General features: G+C 30.3%; 1 protein-coding gene across 1 annotated transcript; it reads right to left on the bottom strand.

The window, feature by feature from the left end:
- Positions 1-2,078: 2,078 nt before the first annotated feature.
- LOC132742821 (probable G-protein coupled receptor CG31760) lies at positions 2,079-17,864 on the bottom strand. Its single transcript, XM_060731309.1, has 13 exons — positions 17,759-17,864; positions 13,600-13,741; positions 13,088-13,240; positions 9,919-10,086; positions 8,303-8,467; positions 7,425-7,551; positions 6,545-6,874; positions 5,852-5,920; positions 5,563-5,672; positions 4,759-4,973; positions 4,238-4,376; positions 3,850-3,955; positions 2,079-3,497 (listed from the first exon to the last, which is right to left on the bottom strand). The coding sequence occupies exons 1-13, from the start codon at positions 17,817-17,819 to the stop codon at positions 3,384-3,386; spliced, it is 1,899 nt and encodes a 632-aa protein (XP_060587292.1). The 5' UTR covers positions 17,820-17,864; the 3' UTR covers positions 2,079-3,383.
- Between the last annotated feature and the right edge of the window lie 1,182 nt (positions 17,865-19,046).

The raw sequence follows: 19,046 nt of genomic DNA on the forward strand, positions 1-19,046 counted from the left end.
ATGACAACTGAGGACAGATATTTATTTCTTGCATATCAGACTGGCGTTTCCGTTAGTTTTACCCATGCCGGAAATTTCATCTGGCATGGGGGTTCCAGATGAGTCGCGTGCTGTACAATGGCACGATAAAGATGACGTCATTTTACCGTTATGAATGATTTTGTAATTCATACGCTGTTGAATGAAAGTAGTTACGGTTGTAATGATATAAATTTTCATTTAAAATAAAGATAAAGAATTTAAAATATAATGGAATATGGTAGAATATGCAAGAAAAAATATCTGACAATATATCTCTGATCTCGGCAAGCCTCGTTACCGCCCAATGGGCGGGTCACCTCGGGACGGATATTCCGATCCGAACCGCAAAATATGACAGATATTATTAATAACAAGTTTGTAATATATGCAGAGGGTGATAAGAGGTTCCAACGGTAAACAGTCCTAATGGTAAACACTCCCAGGAAAGAAAGAGAATTTATAGTCTGATGTTGCTGTAAACAAGTTATAGCTCATGTGATGGCAATGGAATGATGTTCGGGAGAGTGGGATGGAACAGCAACCAGACAATGGAAAAAATATGAATTTTATAGCTTAATTTATTGCTTATTCGTTCTCTATTGTAAAACATCGACTCTTCCTGTATACTTCGGATAAGATTTCTTTTCCTAATGCTCGTATGGTATGGAATAAACATTATGGTAAAAATATAGTTTTCGGATCAAAACAGTCGATCTACCGAAAATCATTACCATACACTTATGATATACAACCTTTCCCTTAGCCTCACCTTTATTTGGTCATATAATAGAAAGACCATAGAATCACCATGCTATCTGATTTGTACGAGGGGGCGTAGCCTCCTAGTGTAAATCAGGTTGCCGAGTGTTTTGATGTTCTTAATCTTCTGTATCATAAGTAAGGCAAAAATAAAAAACACATACACGTTCCTTGTCACAATATGAATAATAAATAAACTCCAGAAAAAAAGACTGCCCTCAAAGAATTTTATCATTTATAATTTGTAAGAAAACAAGGGCAAGACAGTTTGGTTGACCAACTGTTATCATTGAAATTCATGCTGTCGACCATAGAACAACTTTAATTATTGCACATTTCTGGTCTTCTAATACAACAATTGTTAGATGCATACTGGTAGTCCACTAGTATTACAGAGATGTCCACTATTCTGCAAATGTACTAGGCTTTACAGGTACTTACCTGTCCTTAATAAAAACAAATGTTTCAAGCTGGAAGTGAATAACGTTAACGTTTTTTTTTAGAAAAAGGCAATATTCTAAATAAAAAGGGAAGTGATTTAGCAAGATGGCTTTCGTGATAACCTATCCCTTGTATATCAAATATGATAGTGGTCAAGTACACCAACTTTTAAGTGGATATCTTTAATGGTCTTTGAAAAAACACCATATACAAAAAAGGATAACCAAACAATTTAAAGTAAAAAGGGGCCATAACTGAATAATGATCAATAAATTATAACTTTGCCTGCCCTTTACAAAATACACTCCCAATTTTAAACGGAAACAGTTATTCCAAGTTTTAAGTGATTAAAACTTTAATACAGTCCTTAGGAAATTGGCCTTAGCAAAAAGTAAAACAGAGACATTCTTTTCCAAAAGAATTTTTAGGATTATCTGCTTTACTTAAATGGTGTCATAATTTGAAAGTGAATATGTATACCAAGTTTGAAGTGAATAACTTAAATAGTTTCTGAAAAAGGACCTTAATAAAAAAGTAAACCGGGACAAAAATCTAAGTTGGACAAGGGGAAAAACTAAATTAAAAAACAAACGACAAAAAAAAACAACAACAACATTTTGAAATGGCGTCCTTATAATAAACATGTTTATTAAGTTTGAAGTGGAATAGCTTTCTTGTTTTCTAAAACATGGGCATCAACGAAAAGGTATACCAATGCCGAGACCAACAACGACGAGAGTGGTGCTAAAATGTTGTTGTTGGTGTTAAAATCATTGTTAATATTTCACGTTTTACTGCAAAAAAATCTTTTAGCAGATGATATTGGTATTTTAATAATAATTAACATATGAAAGAAAGACAGAACAGAACAGAAATTTTATTATAGATTTGTACAGAAAACATTATACAATCTCTACACAATATATGAAGAACAACCTTAAAATAATGAAAGCAAGGGAAACAACATGAATGAAAAACAAGAGCCGCCGCCTTGCTGGGACCACGCTGGACGTTTTCTTATTTCTAAAGTCAGATACAACAGAGGAAAATATTATAGTAAAGAGTACTTTTACAAAAAATATTTTTTGTAACATATGAAATTCACATTTCATATTTGACCGTGACGGTCCAGGTCATTCAAAGGTCAAAGTCACATTTGAATTAATCATAATGTCAGTTTTGTCATAAGTGCTCTTTTGTCCAAGAACGAATCAAATCCATAAGTCATTAACAACCTTATTACAATTTAAGCACATATCAATATTTTGACACTGACGGTAAATGTTAATTCCAGGTCAAGGTTATATCATAATAATTCATCATGTCAGTGTTGGCATGTGTTTCTTTGTCCAAGTATGAGTCAAATCTGTAAGTAAATAACAAAAAAGACAATTTAAGCAAATTTCTATAATTTGACCTGAAGGGTATAGGTAAATTCAAGGTCAAGGTCATATCAGAATAAATCAACATATCGGTTTAGTATCATGTGCGCTTTTGTCCAAACATGAATCGAATCTGTAAATAAATAGCAAAGATACAAAACCAATTGTAGCAAAATTCATTACTTTGAACATGACGGTCGAAAAAGGTCAAGGTCAAGTTCAGTTATATCTTCTTAAATGTCTTGTTCCAAGGATTGTTGTGCTGAAGTTTAAAGAAAATACATTGAATAATTACAAAGTTATAGCTAATCATATAAAAATACAAAAATTTGAACTTCAAGATCAAGGTTATTAATAGGTCAAGGTCAAATTGAATTAGATTTTTTTTAAACATTGTCCTTAAGACAGTTATTCTTAAGAATTCATAAATATCAAAGTTAAAGCCAATTATAGCAAAAAGATTAATTTGACATTTAAGGGAAAGGTCATTGATGAGTGAAGGTCAAAATCAATTTGATCTACTTGAAGGTATCCTATTATCCAAAGAATTGTTTTGTGTTCGAGTATTAAGACAATCCATTCGTACATTACAAAGTTATTTCCAACTATAGCAAAAATAAAGAAATTCAAACAATCGACCTTGAAAGTCAGTCATTTATAAATTAAGAAGAAAAAAAACTAATGGCCAAGATTAAAGTTTCTGAACGGCATCGACAATGGCGGCCTGACTGTAGCAAAAGCTCAAAGTTTTTCTTCAAAGAAGTCGAGCTAAACATCTATCTAATCTGTCTGTGTTCCTGTATGTTCTTTAGGCACTAATCCACCAGTGATGGTGTTGATGCCAAAAGCAGAATTGTTTGCTACAATCTCCATCTTTGATTTTATTGCCCATGCCTGGAAATAAATGTTAAAGTTTGAGCTGTGCGACTTATTTCCTTCAATTATTATTATTATTATTATTATTATTATTATTATTATTATTATTATTATTATTATTATAGTCACTATAAAATCACTATTACACAATTACCGCATTTTCAGACAATTAAACTTATATCTTATATCTTGCATTAGAATAAACGTACGGTGTAATATATCGCATTAAATATTATTATTAATATAGAACATTTTAATAAATTGAATAGAAAGATATTTTGTTCATCTGGTAACTAGGAATAATGTATTCTATATTTAAGATTTTATTAAGATATCCAGTGAACGGTGAATAGTAACAGTATATGCACACCTTTGGTCCAAATATGATGATCATCGTTAATGTGGCATACACTTGTATCTGAGCAAACTCGAAAACCAACATGTAATCTGGACCAATAACGGAGACAAACAGGCGACTGAAAAAACGAACAAAACAAAATAAAAAGCAGCATTCCCATTCACTTACTTAAATTATTGTAAAAAATACTTGTTTAATTTCATTTTAATATACTAGCATTGATATCATTATACATGACAACAGGACTTTGTTAAAAAATAATATCACAAATGCTATGGTGATAAGGTTACCAATGGTATGGGTTAAATAACGCAATTATTTTGTAAATACTATAACAAGAAGTTATAAAAAAAATCGTCCAACATAAAATAATATGACCATGTTAGAGAATGACACTCACGAGGTTAACGACATCACACTTCCTAAGATTATAGCATTGTATATAGCCCAGGTAATGTGCCTGCTCTCGTTGAAAAATGCTGGAGCATTACGAACGGTGAAACACAGGTACACACCGTATAAAAGGAACAGTATCTCAGCTGAAATTAAACACATTTCATATTTATTTCTTAATATCAATCATTTCAGATTTTACTTTTGAAATTTATTGAAAAAGTTAAGTATATGTAGTATTCAAATTCACAAGTCGTTGGTAACTTTCGTTTATTTTGTTCTACTTTTTTTTAATATATCAAATAGCACAAACTGAACCAGAAAAGAAACACTTATTTTGAATACACATACATTTATATGATCTGACTGAAGTAACTCCTTAATAAGAAGTATATTCATAGTCTTTAATATTCTTATTATTCTATAATATATAAATGACTATTAAAGCAACTTTGCAATTTAACTGTATTTTTCATGCGTTAGTAGTTTTTTTCTAAATACAAAATCAATCGTGTCTTCTAAATGTACCTCCTATCAAAGCATACTGCCATGGACTAAAATTGCAAACATGGAACTTAAGACCATCTGTAGTTTTCAGAGTTTCAATGTTTGGTGGTTTGTTGATGTTCCATGCGCTAAGAATTGCAACCACCAAAAGCAGAAGTATACAAAATCTTTGCAGAAGAGCTTTATCTGGTAACCAAAATCGCTTCTGTGTTCGGATTGTTAAAATCATAGAAATTCTGAAATAATATGTTACTGAATTGTTAAATCATATTATCGCAATATTGGAACAAAATATTTCATGATGAACATTAGATTAAAAAAAATTCTACGTTATGTGACCTTAAGAAAAAAGCCTCAATTGTTCAAAACGTTAAGAAGGCGAAACTAATGAGTTTGGCTAACTTACAATATATAAATCGTTTGAACTTTTCGATGTGAGACTTAGTATCAGGGAAATAGTTAGCATGCGATTACTTAAAATATGCTTTTTTTAAGAATACAATTGAAACACGCGTTAGCACCAATCACTATATATTGCATATTTGTTATTGACTTTTGTAGCGCATGAACTATTATGTAATCAATTGTAGTATATTAGAAGTTCTTTTTTTCGACTCTAATGAATTACTATTTTGGAAATGAGAAAGGTATCATCTGAGTTTATAAAATTCGTCATTCTACAATGTAGGTACAAATGCAATGCAAAACAAACTCGCCTACAGTGTCCATAGCGTTTTACATATAGTTCACAATTTCAAGAACGGTTTAAGATTCAGAACAATAACAACAATAAAACAATAAAAGTACGCTGAAAAAGTGGCATACCTCCATGATTTTAATACAAGAGAACCATATATGAAAATGAATCCAACATGGCGTAACCAGACACGAATACTACATGTTATCACCGAAGCCTCTGGATAATTCATGAAAAACTGCAAAAGGAAAAGAAATTCTTAATTTACATACAGACACACACACAAGTTTAACAACATATGCAAATCAAGTACATATACATGACCAATTTGTCAGCTTTTAACATAACAATATATATATAAATGCAAACACTTTTTGTGTATGTAAAATATACAAATATACATTGTTTTTGATTTACCTGACCATAAATAAACACTCCACCAAGACAAACCAGTTCAAGGAATATTGGACTTGCTGCTTTCATTACCTGGAACAATGCGAAAAGCCAAAATAACTTATTTGTTCAACAAAAATCTATTAACATTTAACTACTTTGTTTAAAACGATACAAATGATGTTCTCGCTTAACGTTTTTATCTATGAAATGGAGCAAATAGTCATTTAAGCCAACAGAAACAATTAGCAGTGTTACACTTTAGATTCTACGCTCCAGTTTTAGGAATTAAACAAGAGAGTGAGCTTTTTCTGTACGTTTTTCTGCATTGGTCTCTAGTAACTTATTTCATAACATCAATGTTTCTGTCTTGTAGGACAAAACATCATCATTAGAATTTTGTAAAGATACTGATGGATTTTAGGTTTAGACTGAAAATAAAACACGCCATGCGGCCAAGTGTTCAGCTTCTTTCATTAACATATCTGTAACATATTATTAGAAATATGTTTCCTGTCTTTTGATATAGTGTTAACCAAATTTTGACACAAAAATGGGAAAATGTTAACATATTTATTATTTCTTGCATGCAACTACATATCTTTATTGTAATATATTGATTGGTAAAATGGGTCTATAGAATGTACACATCATGTTATATCCTTTATCCAAATACATAATGATCAATTGATTACATTTTAATGTTCAAATAATTACCGTTACATTTCTATAACAATATGTTCCGATAGAAATGACAATGATTCCTAAAACAGTCAGGACATTTAAAATCATCAGTGTAATGATAAGTGTTTCGTGTCGCTGATGTAAACATGGTGAGGCGTCGACACATGTGTCACATCCGGCTTCGCACGCATTACATTGGAACTTCCCTTTCTCGAAAGTGTTGTTAGAATAACGTGAGAAATTTTCTATCTCCTGTCCTGTAAAAGCATTGACATCAGAATTTGGCCATGGAAAGAAATACCCATCTTCGCACACACATCGATAAGCGCCTGGTACGAACCCCATTCCTTTCTCAGGAACACACTGAATTAATTTAAACATCTTTACAAAACAGAACACATTTTTCTACTAACTTGAACACCCATTCAAAGAAATATATATGAAAAAATGTGAAAAGCAAGATCAGATTCAATGAACGTACGTGACCTATTGAAGTAACTGCTTTACATTATTATCATTTCTCTTATTACAAATGAAGTAATTGTTACATTTATGTAAAATTCATAAATTAGTACTTCTACTGTATTGTAGAATCTATGTCCTCGAAACTTTGTAAATGACGAAACCCTTCAAGCATGACACCAATTTTGGGGCCTTTGAAGTCGAGTGAACGCCATTTATAACTTTCCACGGCTTTTTAATTTATTATTTTATAGCTTTTCAATTAGACATTAAAGTAATAGTATGACATTAATCTATACATGATAAGCCGAGCAGCCATGGAATATATACAACTATGACGTTATCACTTAATTGCTATAATGATTCTATTATAGATAAGATGAGCTAATATTGACCCATAAAATGATCATGTTAGAATTAAATCAATGCGTTTAACTAAGACGTTATGTACCGTAGTTGTAGGCTGACATTTGTGTGTTCCACGGAAAACATCCAGTCCCGATGTTGTAATCGATTCATCACTGTCACATTGATTTATATCAATATACGTTAGTTCTATGTCTATTGTAGCCACACCTCTGTTGATGAAATTATTTTGCAATACATTGTTAGTACAGAAAATGTGAAAAGATAGAAAAAAATACAGTGTAAAGTGTTATGCAAACTATAAGGTGAAAATATTCAGTAGGCTTATTTGGTCCGGTAAAAGTTTTACTACATGTATCTTATGCAAAATGCAGCCTGTGAGAGACATCGCGTCTTTAAAAATACAGAGAGAGAGAAAACACTCGTGGTATATATTCTTTTGTTGCATCCTTGCGTTGATCTTTAATATATATAATCCTGATTTATTTCCAACTGGTTTAGGGTCGAAGAACTCGCCAAACTATTATCAAGCGGGTGTTTTTTTGTGATATTTAACAACAACAACAACAACAAAAATTCATCACCCATTTAAGAAAGATGCAATCAATTTAAAGACGAATCTGTCATTTTTGTTATCTGATTCTGTATAGTTTATATATATATATACCAATTATATGAGTAATGATGGGATATAATTAGATTGATTGATTTTTTATCATCCCTCGTGAGTTTGGTTATGTTCGAGGATAGTCATTAAATTTTGTTCTATCTAACATCAAATGATTAAAAACTGGTGAATTAGCCTACTGATATGTTAGTTTACTCAGATGTTTTTCTTTTAAGAAAAACGTCATACAAGCAACACATTCTACACTTAGTATGATTTATAACCCATGTCATTGTTCTTGTTCATATATTTATAGTTTTAGTAGTATATGTAAAAACGACATTGTCGACACTAACTGAAAAACAGCTTTCCCATCTTTTACTTTTAGAATAGGTGCTGAGTAAGTAACCATCCATATTTCCCCACCACCACAGTCATAGTAAGGATTTGTCCAGTGACCGTCAGCCAGAGAAGCCATCGGGTATAGTTCCTCCACTTCCGGTAGCCATTGGTAACCTTTTCTTTGGAAAACAAAAGTGATACTTTAATATCAATATGTTTCTATAATTCATTTTCGGTTTTCATTGCTATTTAGGAAACAAACAAAAACAGAGCGGCATCTTAACTGATGCTCGTAATTAGAATAGAAATATGTTCATTACATATTCTATCTTTGCAATAAGTTGGATATATTGTAAATAGCTAAAAGGCAAACTTATGTATCGCTAATTGCCAATGAACAGAACTGAACTGATGATATGAAATCAATGCATTTATTCATGATATGCCAGACATGTTTACATTCTATAAACCTTGTAAACAGGGAGAATTGAAATATCAATGAATTCCATTATCTTACATCAAAACACAAATAAAGCATACAAAAGGTATAAAATGTCTCTAATTATCATGAATAAATCACAAGAAAAATCATTGACAACTGTATCAGAATTTTACGTGCAAATACTTATGGTTAATGCTGAGTAATTGTTTTAGAGTTTTTGACGTCACTAGACTAAGCAATTTTGTGAAAACATCTGACTCACGATTTCATGCTTTTTAAATGTTTATATGATGTAGTTTTTTTAACAACAATTATACTACAAAGTACAAGCCTTCTGTAAAGTATTGTTTTGATTATAGAAATATAAAACGAGCGGGTGTGATTCATATGCTGTCTAAACTGTTTTTATTTGTTTGGGTCGTCAGACCAAACAAATAATGGTAGTGAAATTTCAGACCCGGATGTTCTTATGTGCAAATGCCGAAAGTAGTCCAAACTCTTCGAAGCGGTTACTTCCCTTCATATGTACATTAACGCCGAAAAATTAAGGGCAGATCACTGCGTAAAGATTGTCAAATTACAGGCGCATTCATTTTCGTAAAGAAAAAATTGTTCCCGATTGGTCGAATATTTCTAATATTGTGTTATTCTTATAGATATACATGCTTATATTCAGCTCCATGATTATTTACGTCAGTGTTAAACAACAGAATTACCGTGAACAAAATATATCGAAATTAATAAGGGTTACAAACTCTAATTAAGAATAATTTGGTATTCTTCAGGCTGTTATCTTATAACTCCCCGTGGTCGAGGAGTTTACACGCTCGCTTTGGAAGCGAGAGGTCCAAAGTTCAAATCCCAGTTCAGTCAAATCATGTTTTTTGGGGTTTTTTTGTTGTTGCTTTTTTGTGTTTATATTTTTCTAATTGATTAAGCCAAATAAACATTGAATTGAATATCAGTGTTGCAATTAGTCTTATAGCCGATTTACTATAGTTTAACACGGGAAACAGAATTTGGTGACATTTTACAAACAAATTGGTTTATAATCTCACAACCTTCACCTTTCTGACATTCTGAGACCCGAACAAATTCAGCGCCTTCTGTGCTTTGATTGAAGGTTTGGAACTTGTACCGACACCAACGTTAACCGGACCACAACGATCCATGCATTGACCTACATACCTATAAACCACTTCCTCTGTAGCCATGGTGATATTTGACTTGTCTTTTACCTTGACACTATTGTACCATTCTCTGTCAGGGTGAAGGTAAAAGTAATTGACGGAGAGGTCGTGAGATCGTATAGTGTTGTTGCTCTTGTAGGCATATGGTGCAAACAAATCGTATTTGCTGCAAGAATAAAATGAGGGAATGATATTTCAGACCATTTAACAGATTTTACATATTGTGTCTTTTAATACCATTTTCTGTTTGAGAAGATGTTACAATAAAATAAATAAAAAATATTGAAATATGACAGAGGCCATCGTAACATGCAGGCGAGCGCTACCGAAGTCAGATTTTATAGAAATGTTAAATTATAGCAAATTTATGGAGAAGGGGGGGGGGCGAAAACTAATCTTACAGAGACAGCTTCATTGTCATCAATGAGTCTATTACCAGGTGAGTAGCAAATAATGCAATATCTTTGACTTTCTGGGTATGAACCAGTTAACTCCTCGAGTACTAGCGGGTAATTATGACAAACATCTACTAGTATCATGTTAGATTTCTTTTACGTACACAAATTACATTGTTGGTCAATCAACTTTAATATTTTAACATCATATCAAACTTTCCTAAACTATGATTTTATCGTACCAAATTAATAATTTGTAAAAGTAATAAGCTTAATGTTAATCTTGTATCTTTAAGATAAATTTCTAGATACAACTAATAACATTTTAACATAAATGTATTTCCCATACCTTCAGGAATGATTCTGCCTAGCCATAAATTTACCAATTACTTGTATCTCTTTAAATATGATATGAGATTAGGAACTCGTTATAAATTAGTCAAGGGAGATATATATTGCTAAACCAAGATCTATAAACTAATAATAATCATATCACTTGACAAATGCCACTAATGTTTATAACGTGTTTACTCTAGAATTTCACTTCTATTAGTATTAATAAATTACTACTGATAGCATTTTGATTGCAATAGTATTATTACCTGTATAAATACGTGAGCTATTTATTACTCTTTTTCGTAGGCTGCTTTAAAATAAACCGTATTAGAACATTATCAATATAATCAAAGTTGAAAAAGAACACCGATTATAATAAAACATTATAAAGTCAACCTTTAACCAGCTATAGCCAAACCAGTCTGTATAACTTATATTGATATGAAGCTCAAACGTTAAACAAATCATTGTCATGATGTGAATGAAATTGATAGTGTCTCTCGTGCAACAAAAATGAAATTACATAACGCATTTGTTACTGCTTTTTATTTACGTTTTGAACAAGACAGTTATCACAAGAACTCCTTGACAAGTTATCATAAGAACTCCATCCCTCGTGTAACACTTCCTACCTGGTTTAATACGGAATATGATATTAAATTCATCAGACCTAAGCACTGCACTGTAGCACGTAAGCACTAAATGACTGGCTGCAAGCAGTTGTGAAATAAATAAACACTGGGATTTCGAATCCTCAATTTATTGACGTGATACTATTTCGCCCGATTACATGTCTATATATGTCTATATATATGAAAATTGTATTTAATTGCATATATATCACGAAGCGTTATGGGAATAGCAAATAAAATTACTAACATAACTCAAACATTTCTTAATTAATTTAATTAAAGTAAAGTAATATATATTGATTATTTAGTAATCTAACTAAATACGCTCTCCCGTCAATAGAAATAGAACTAAACAGGATATCAAAAGAAACAAATATTTTAAAAGATGGTGACAAGGGAACAGTTAATTAACGGCTTAGAATCATCAAAAACGAATAATTTAAACAATTTTCATCAAGCTGCTATGAAAGTGGCGATTTATAAATTTTGCTTGCTTATTTCCAATTAGCAAATGGTTTTATTACATATTATCATTCTAGTATATTTATTAAACAATCGTAATTCTTCTTGGCAACAGTTACTAGTAATTCAAAATTTAAGGAATTTCAGTATCAAAATACAAAACTTTAGCTACCAGCCGTATATTGACTGGTTTTAGAAACATAATCAACAGTTGGTAAGAGTTGAAACCTATTTGTAATGGTTTCTGATTCTCAATTTGGGTACGAGCTTTACTCTGGCCGTTACGACCTAACATGGCGTCCAGGAAGCTGCACCGCAAGTAGTCCGGTCTTGTTCAGAATCATCAGAATCGAGCAAAGATATTTGAGCCGTGTCACGACAAAACCAACATTGTGGGTTTGCGACCAGCATGGATCCAGACCGGCCTGCGCATCCGCGCAGTCTGATCAGGATCCATGCTGTTCGGTTACCAACCCTATTACATGTAGAGAAACTGATAGCGAACAGCATGGATCCTGATCAGACTGCGCAGATGCGCAGGCTGGTCTGGATCCATGGCAAACCCACTATGTTGGTTTTGTCGTGACGCAGCCAATTTTAATTAAATTGTAGTATGAATATAAGTGTATTTTTGCTGTGTATAATGTAAACTTTTTTGTAATCGTCATTTTCTTGTGTGAAAAAGAACAACAAAACCATTTTATTAGAAAACAAACATATACATTGATATTTCATCATTTTAAAATATTGGAAAGTTAGATATATTAAATATATCGATCATTAACTTGATTCAAATTGGCGCCAGTTCTGTATCATTAACATAAAAAGGCAATAAACTACAATTTAAAATGTTGTGGAAAATTGTCATCTAACATGTCTATTTTCGATTTTTTATGTTACATATATGATTTAAAAAACACAGTCAATAGCTCCTCTGCATTTTATTTTGTTACTAGTAGATCAATTACTGAAAATACGTGGAAAATTTTTATGTTTCCTTCGCTGATGAGTTTTTTCCCCACAACAAATTACAACAATATTTATATAATAATACTCTATATACTAGTTGTATACACAAATGTCAGTCTAATTTCAATTATAAAGAAATTATTGAATATTTATTAAATATTAATTGTTATTTATGTTGTACCATGAAATGCCATGTAATTTATGTTAGCGAAATACATTATTATTATTATTACTATAAGAAATACTTGTGTTGATGTCTTACTCAAACACGATTGATACATTGTGTTTGTTATTACTAACAAGAGACGTCATTTACAATTTCGATGCGTTTTGTAGAATGATGGAAAATATATATTAGTATTGAACCGGGTACCTGTAAACCCCTCTCTCAAGTGCGATGCATGCCCCAAATATGAGAGAATCTCCGTGCACGTTATTTCGTACCAAAAGAAAGAGCATTTCGTCTGTGAGAGAGTCCAGCGTTCCATTATTCAGTCCAATCACTTTAGAAAGTAAATTGGCAGTCCTGTAATTCAAGTAAATGATAAACATAAATATACAATAAAGTAGATGTTACTTTAATTTTATTGCTAGTTTTTCTTGTTTATTGTCACATGTTCATGTAAAAAGTCTTAGAGAGGATTGATAACAACTGACAAAACTGAAAAAATATAGGTTAACAGATCACAATTAAATGTCTTGTTGAATTTCGAGCTGTTATATATATCTAACTAAAGTTTCTCTCATGCTCTTTGATTATTGCACACTTTACTGAAATTTACATTGTAAGAGATTTAAGACATGAAATTGAAACGTTTTTAGAATAATCAGTGGTAGAACTATTGGACACACAAACAAAATAAGTATAAACAACATTCGTGGTACCTAATTGCAGGATCCGCGTATTGATCCCAGGCGGTGACATCAAACTGAAGGGGCAGAACGTCACCAATCACCAAATCTCCGCAATTACTCGCCTGTAATTGGAACACATAATCCAAGGCTTGTTCAACTGTCTTATCTTTCCCTATGAAAATGTATATTATTATGGTATTTGATAGATACAGCATGTATATAAAAACAGATAATACTTTTTCTACTTTTTTGAGTATTTTGATTCGTGATTTCTACCTACATATTTCGTATACTAGATAATTGGCTACTTGCTGCGGAAATAAAATAGTTTTAGGTTTCTTAGCTTTCAACAAACTTCTACAGTTAAGCTTATCAGGTTGAGAAATCTATTGTTAATGGTTGTGCAGCTGTAACAGTAAAGTGTGTTGGTGCCTGAGGATTAGCTCGGAAACCTGATTTTGGCCAACCTTTGTAGGAAATTGGAGATTAAATTTTAAAACCACTGATAATAAATTATATAAACATAATTATAGCTTTAGGTATTGGCAGGTAGAATAATGGTCGTGCAATATAGTATCTGTATGATTTCAAAATTACCTAGTTGTACTCCTCGGGCAATTTAAATCAGTATGATAATAATCAGAATGACTGTATTAACATCAAATTTATTAATTAATCAATTAACGAAACAATTATACAATCCTTCTAACCAAGATAACAAGCTTGTATTATTAAATCCTTTATCTTTATACATAAAAGATCCAAATAATTAATTAATTAAATAATAATAATAATAATAATAAAAATAATAAAAATAATAAAAATAATAATAAAAATAATAATAAAAATATCAAATAATATATGAAATGATTAATAGGGGTATTACGATAACAAGCTGTTTCGCTAAGTTTCTTCACTGTGATTATAAATGATGATATGATGATAAAATTTATTCATACAAAGTCAGTATGCCCATCAGTATATAGTAATGATACAATCGGAATTTACATAACATCAATGACATGATACAAGCATGAAAAACATGAAATGGTTCACAGAGTCATTATTCTTATTCATAATAACATATCTAATATATTGTTTATATGATACTGTGAGAGGACAAGGTTGTCGTTGATACAGTGCATTGTCTCTTTTATTAAAACTTTTGAAAACAAATATCGCTAAACTATCCACAGATTTTCAGATTTGTTTTTCTAAATTTAAGTATATAAGGTCTCTTCTAAAAAAAAATTTTTCATATGCATTTGTCTAATATCTTGGTAGAGATATTTTATTTGGACATTCAAATAAAAAATGAAATTCATCGTCTAGAGTGTTACAAAGTATTAATTTTCTTTCTTCAGATAATGTTTTATGTGGCTTATGCCATCTACCTGTTTCTACCTCTAAATAATATGATGACACTCTCAGTCTTGTTAATGCCTTACTAAATTTAGCAATTTTAGCAATGTTTAAACATAAAAATAGTCTATATGTCTTGGCTCTTGTCGTGTTTTCTAATTGAGCGTTCCAAAGTTATAAACAATTTTCATGCTGTCTCTGCTCAAGTACATCTATGAAAATGTTTTTATTTCCTACTCCTTGAAATAGCCACACATGATTAAAAAACCTAATGCGTCTAGTAAAAGTTTAATATTATATGCCCATGAAATCTTGTTAGGATACATTTCTAAGTCTCTTAACATCATATTGTATACATGTCTTATAAATTTTGTGGATTCACATTCTAATATTTTAAACAAATATCTTAATATACATATAAGCCTATTTCAAAGTAAACTGTAATTTCCAGGTTCGTCTGTATCACCCATTTTGTTATCCACTTATTATCGAAATAACCGAGGTCAAAAATTTGTTTAATAAAAAAATTGAAGTAAAGATAGGAAAAATCTATTTTGTGACACATACTTGAAAAATTCATTTAAAACTATGTCTCAATCTGCCGCTTTTCTTAATTTCAACTTATTACAAGTTTTTTAAAACCTCAGCAGGAGAAATTTTCACGTTTAATTATGAAAACATAACGTTAATTTCATTATTAAGATACATTGTAAAATATAGTCATCAGGCTAAAAAAATGCAGACTCATGGTTGTTAACCGCTTTAAAACATTCAGCAAAACGATCTGCAGAAATACTGTTCGAACTTTTTTACCACACAAATTTTTGACAATTTTCTATACTTTTTTTGCATTTGAAAGTCATATTTTTTTTTCTAATTTTGTTGTTTTCATTTTGTCATAATGATATTTTTCATTTCTTACAAGCTACGGTCTGTGGAAAATGACAAAATTATGGATGCCAAGTTTGGATTTAAAACAGGTGATAGAACTGTAGATGATATTTTTATATTACATTCTTTGATTGAAAAGTTTATAAATGATGCGTGTAAACTATTTTACTGTTTTATTGACTTTAAAAAAGCATAAGATCAAATTGACTGGAACTGCCCATGGTATTATTAAATAAAATGTGGTATTAAATATGGTTTATCATTTTCTGTAATATAATTAATGTATGAAGATGTTAAATTGTGTGTATAACATGTCGATGTCAGAATTTTTCAGTAGCCAAATTGGTCTCTTTCAAGGGCAATCATGTTCAGTCCCTTTTAGAATTATTTACAAAATTTATTGCAAGAAAATTTAGATGACGGTATAACATAATAAAAAATATCGATTTATTTGTTATTATTTACAGATTTGTTCTGAGTCTGCTCAAGGTTTACAGACTTCCTTAACATAGTTTAGAAAAATATTGTTAAATAATTAGCATCTTACTGTTAATGTAGATAAGACTAAGATTGTTGTGTTTAGAAAAGGTGGAATTTTTAATAAAATGCTATAAACGGACATATAGGGGATCAAATATAGAGATTGTAAAAACGTTCAATTATTTAGGTAATGTTTTCTCTTCATACCAGCGACCAACACACTAAAAGGTAAAACACAACATGCTATGAGCTCATTATTAAATGTAACAAGAGATAAGCAAGTTCCCATTGATATTATGTTTAACCATTTTTTTATACATACGTTCTACCAATTCTTTATAATAGTTGTGAGATATGGGTTAACATGCATGCCATCGGAAAATTTAGAAATCGTGCATATGAAATTCAGTAAAAGGTTGCTCTATGTGAAAATGTCAAGAAATACGATTTCATATTTGCAGAAGTAGGTCGATTCCCATAAAATATTTCACGACATGTAAGAATTGTTAAATATTTTATAAAATTATATGAAAATAAAACAAGCAATTATATATTAATTTATATTGTAAATGTCAGAGATCGAAGATAGAATCAAAATCTAATGCCGTAATGGGTTGTCTAAAGTTAATGCACTCTTCCAAAGTTCTTTATTTTTGGTATAAACATATTAAGACCAAATTTAGCATGTCTCAATATCTAAACATTACTTAAGAAATACTTTGGCTAAACACAGATTATGGTAGACATGATAAGATCGATAAGAAGTGAACGAAAATGTTTTATTTGCAACAAGAATGACATCGAAGATGAATATCACTTTGTATTGAATTGCTCTTTGTAAGATTCTTTTAGGAAAAAGTATATATCGAACTATTTTACAAGAAACCCTAGCATGTTTAAATTTATAAAATTGCTGAATTCATGTGTTGTATCACACTCTCACTAATTTATTTATTGATATGCGTTACCATTTTCATATTCATTCATGTATATATATTGTTGTATATTAGGATGAGCTGTACATGCTTAATACAAAATAAAAAGTACATTCTGTTCTATAAAACTCGAAAACGTATAAAAATATGTGTATATATTTTATGGAGATAACTCTAATTAAAAAAGGTTATTGTAACACTGTGTCATTCAGAATACAATGAATAAAATATGAGAGTGATTATCTTTATTCTGTTTTCTTATCTATGTCCTTCCGATATTTTTAAAGAAATTAATAACATAAAATAAATGTAAATGCTTTTTAATTTTAAAATGTAAAAATATAACTAACAAACAAACAAACAGAAAAAAATCAGGATGTAAAATACGAAGCTAAAATACATAAACATATACATGTATTTAAGTAGAATAATATAGCATTATGATACAATATATATTTTACCGTTATAGTATAGAATATATTTTTACCAGGGTATCATTTCAAAAAGCAAAAGAAACTTACTTCCAACAGCTATTCCATTTAGGAAGAAGAATGCGTATAACATATAACTGTATAGAAACATGTTTCACGTCAGTGTGCAATCTGGAGCACATATTTTAAATGCGGTCCTTAAGTACTAAAGCAATCATTGGCAATAGTCACTTTATTGGATTCTACGTATCATGTGACAAAATAGCAGATTCGCTAGCTATAGATATATATGTGACTTCCGTTCAAAGTCTCTATAGACTTATTAGTATCACAATTAAATTTTGGTGGCGAATCAATTTTCACTATTGTATGCACTTAATAATTCATTATTCTGATTACATGCTTTACATCTAAATTGCATTTAGATTAAACCAACATCAGTGATTAAAACCAGAAAAGCGTGTTGATATTAGGTTATGGAAATATATTTTAAAAGGATATTTTAAGTTATTAATTGCCACAATTCAATACAACACATACAAAATTTGTATTGTAAGAAAATAATGCTTGATGATAGAATTGGAAAAAAGTAGCTGTTTATAGAAAACGTGAAGTGTTGTTTTTTGTTGTTTTTTATAAAGAAGTTTGTAAAAATGATGAAAGACAGGACATTAACGGTAATTTTACTAATTTAGTCATTTTTGTATTTTTCTAATAGCACTGATACGGTTACTTTAAGTAAGTTAAAAGAAAACGCTATAAAACCATAAAATGTTTTGCATATAAATATTACAAAACAACATAATAGAATGAATATGAAATATGATAAAGCATGTCAATAAATAAATTGTGTTACATGACACCTTCACAAATTTATTCAATATTTATTGATATTTAATGTTATAAGGATTATTTATAAAAATCCAATGAATGAAATCTTAATTTAAATGCTTTATTACAATATTATTATTAATATTAATAATTTAGGTAATTAAACCTGCTAAAATTAGTCTTAATATGTTCATTCAAAAACAAAGAACAAATATGTACACTAGAATGCCAATGTGTGATTTAAATATCTTTAAAACGACCATGTAGCACTTGTGTAAATATATTTTAAGCTTAACTGATTCTGGATACATCCACACATCATTAAAACCCGCACTTTCCAAGAGTGCTCTGACTTTAGACAACCAATTTACAGTATTAAATATTATAGCTCTATCTCCAATATCTTACAATTAACAATATAATTTAATATACAACTGCTTGTTTTATTTTGATATAATTTTATAAAATATTCACAATTCTTACATGTCTTGAAATATATAATGGAAATCGACCTACTTCTGAAAACATTGAAAGAGGATTTGTTGAC

Source organism: Ruditapes philippinarum, unplaced genomic scaffold, assembly GCF_026571515.1.
Source record: "Ruditapes philippinarum isolate M1 unplaced genomic scaffold, ASM2657151v2 ctg57_1_1_1_1, whole genome shotgun sequence".
NCBI lineage: Eukaryota > Metazoa > Mollusca > Bivalvia > Venerida > Veneridae > Ruditapes > Ruditapes philippinarum.

Excerpts from the sequence above, each read along its gene's own strand:
- LOC132742821 (XM_060731309.1), bottom strand. The coding sequence starts at position 17,819 with ATGTTTCTATACAGTTATATGTTATACGCATTCTTCTTCCTAAATGGA. Across the intron at positions 8,468-9,918 it reads ACAGAGGAAGTGGTTTATAG|AAAAGGTTACCAATGGCTAC; the intron begins GTATGTAGGTCA and ends TGTTTTCCAAAG. Across the intron at positions 5,921-6,544 it reads ATTGTTATAGAAATGTAACG|GTAATGAAAGCAGCAAGTCC; the intron begins GTAATTATTTGA and ends GCATTGTTCCAG.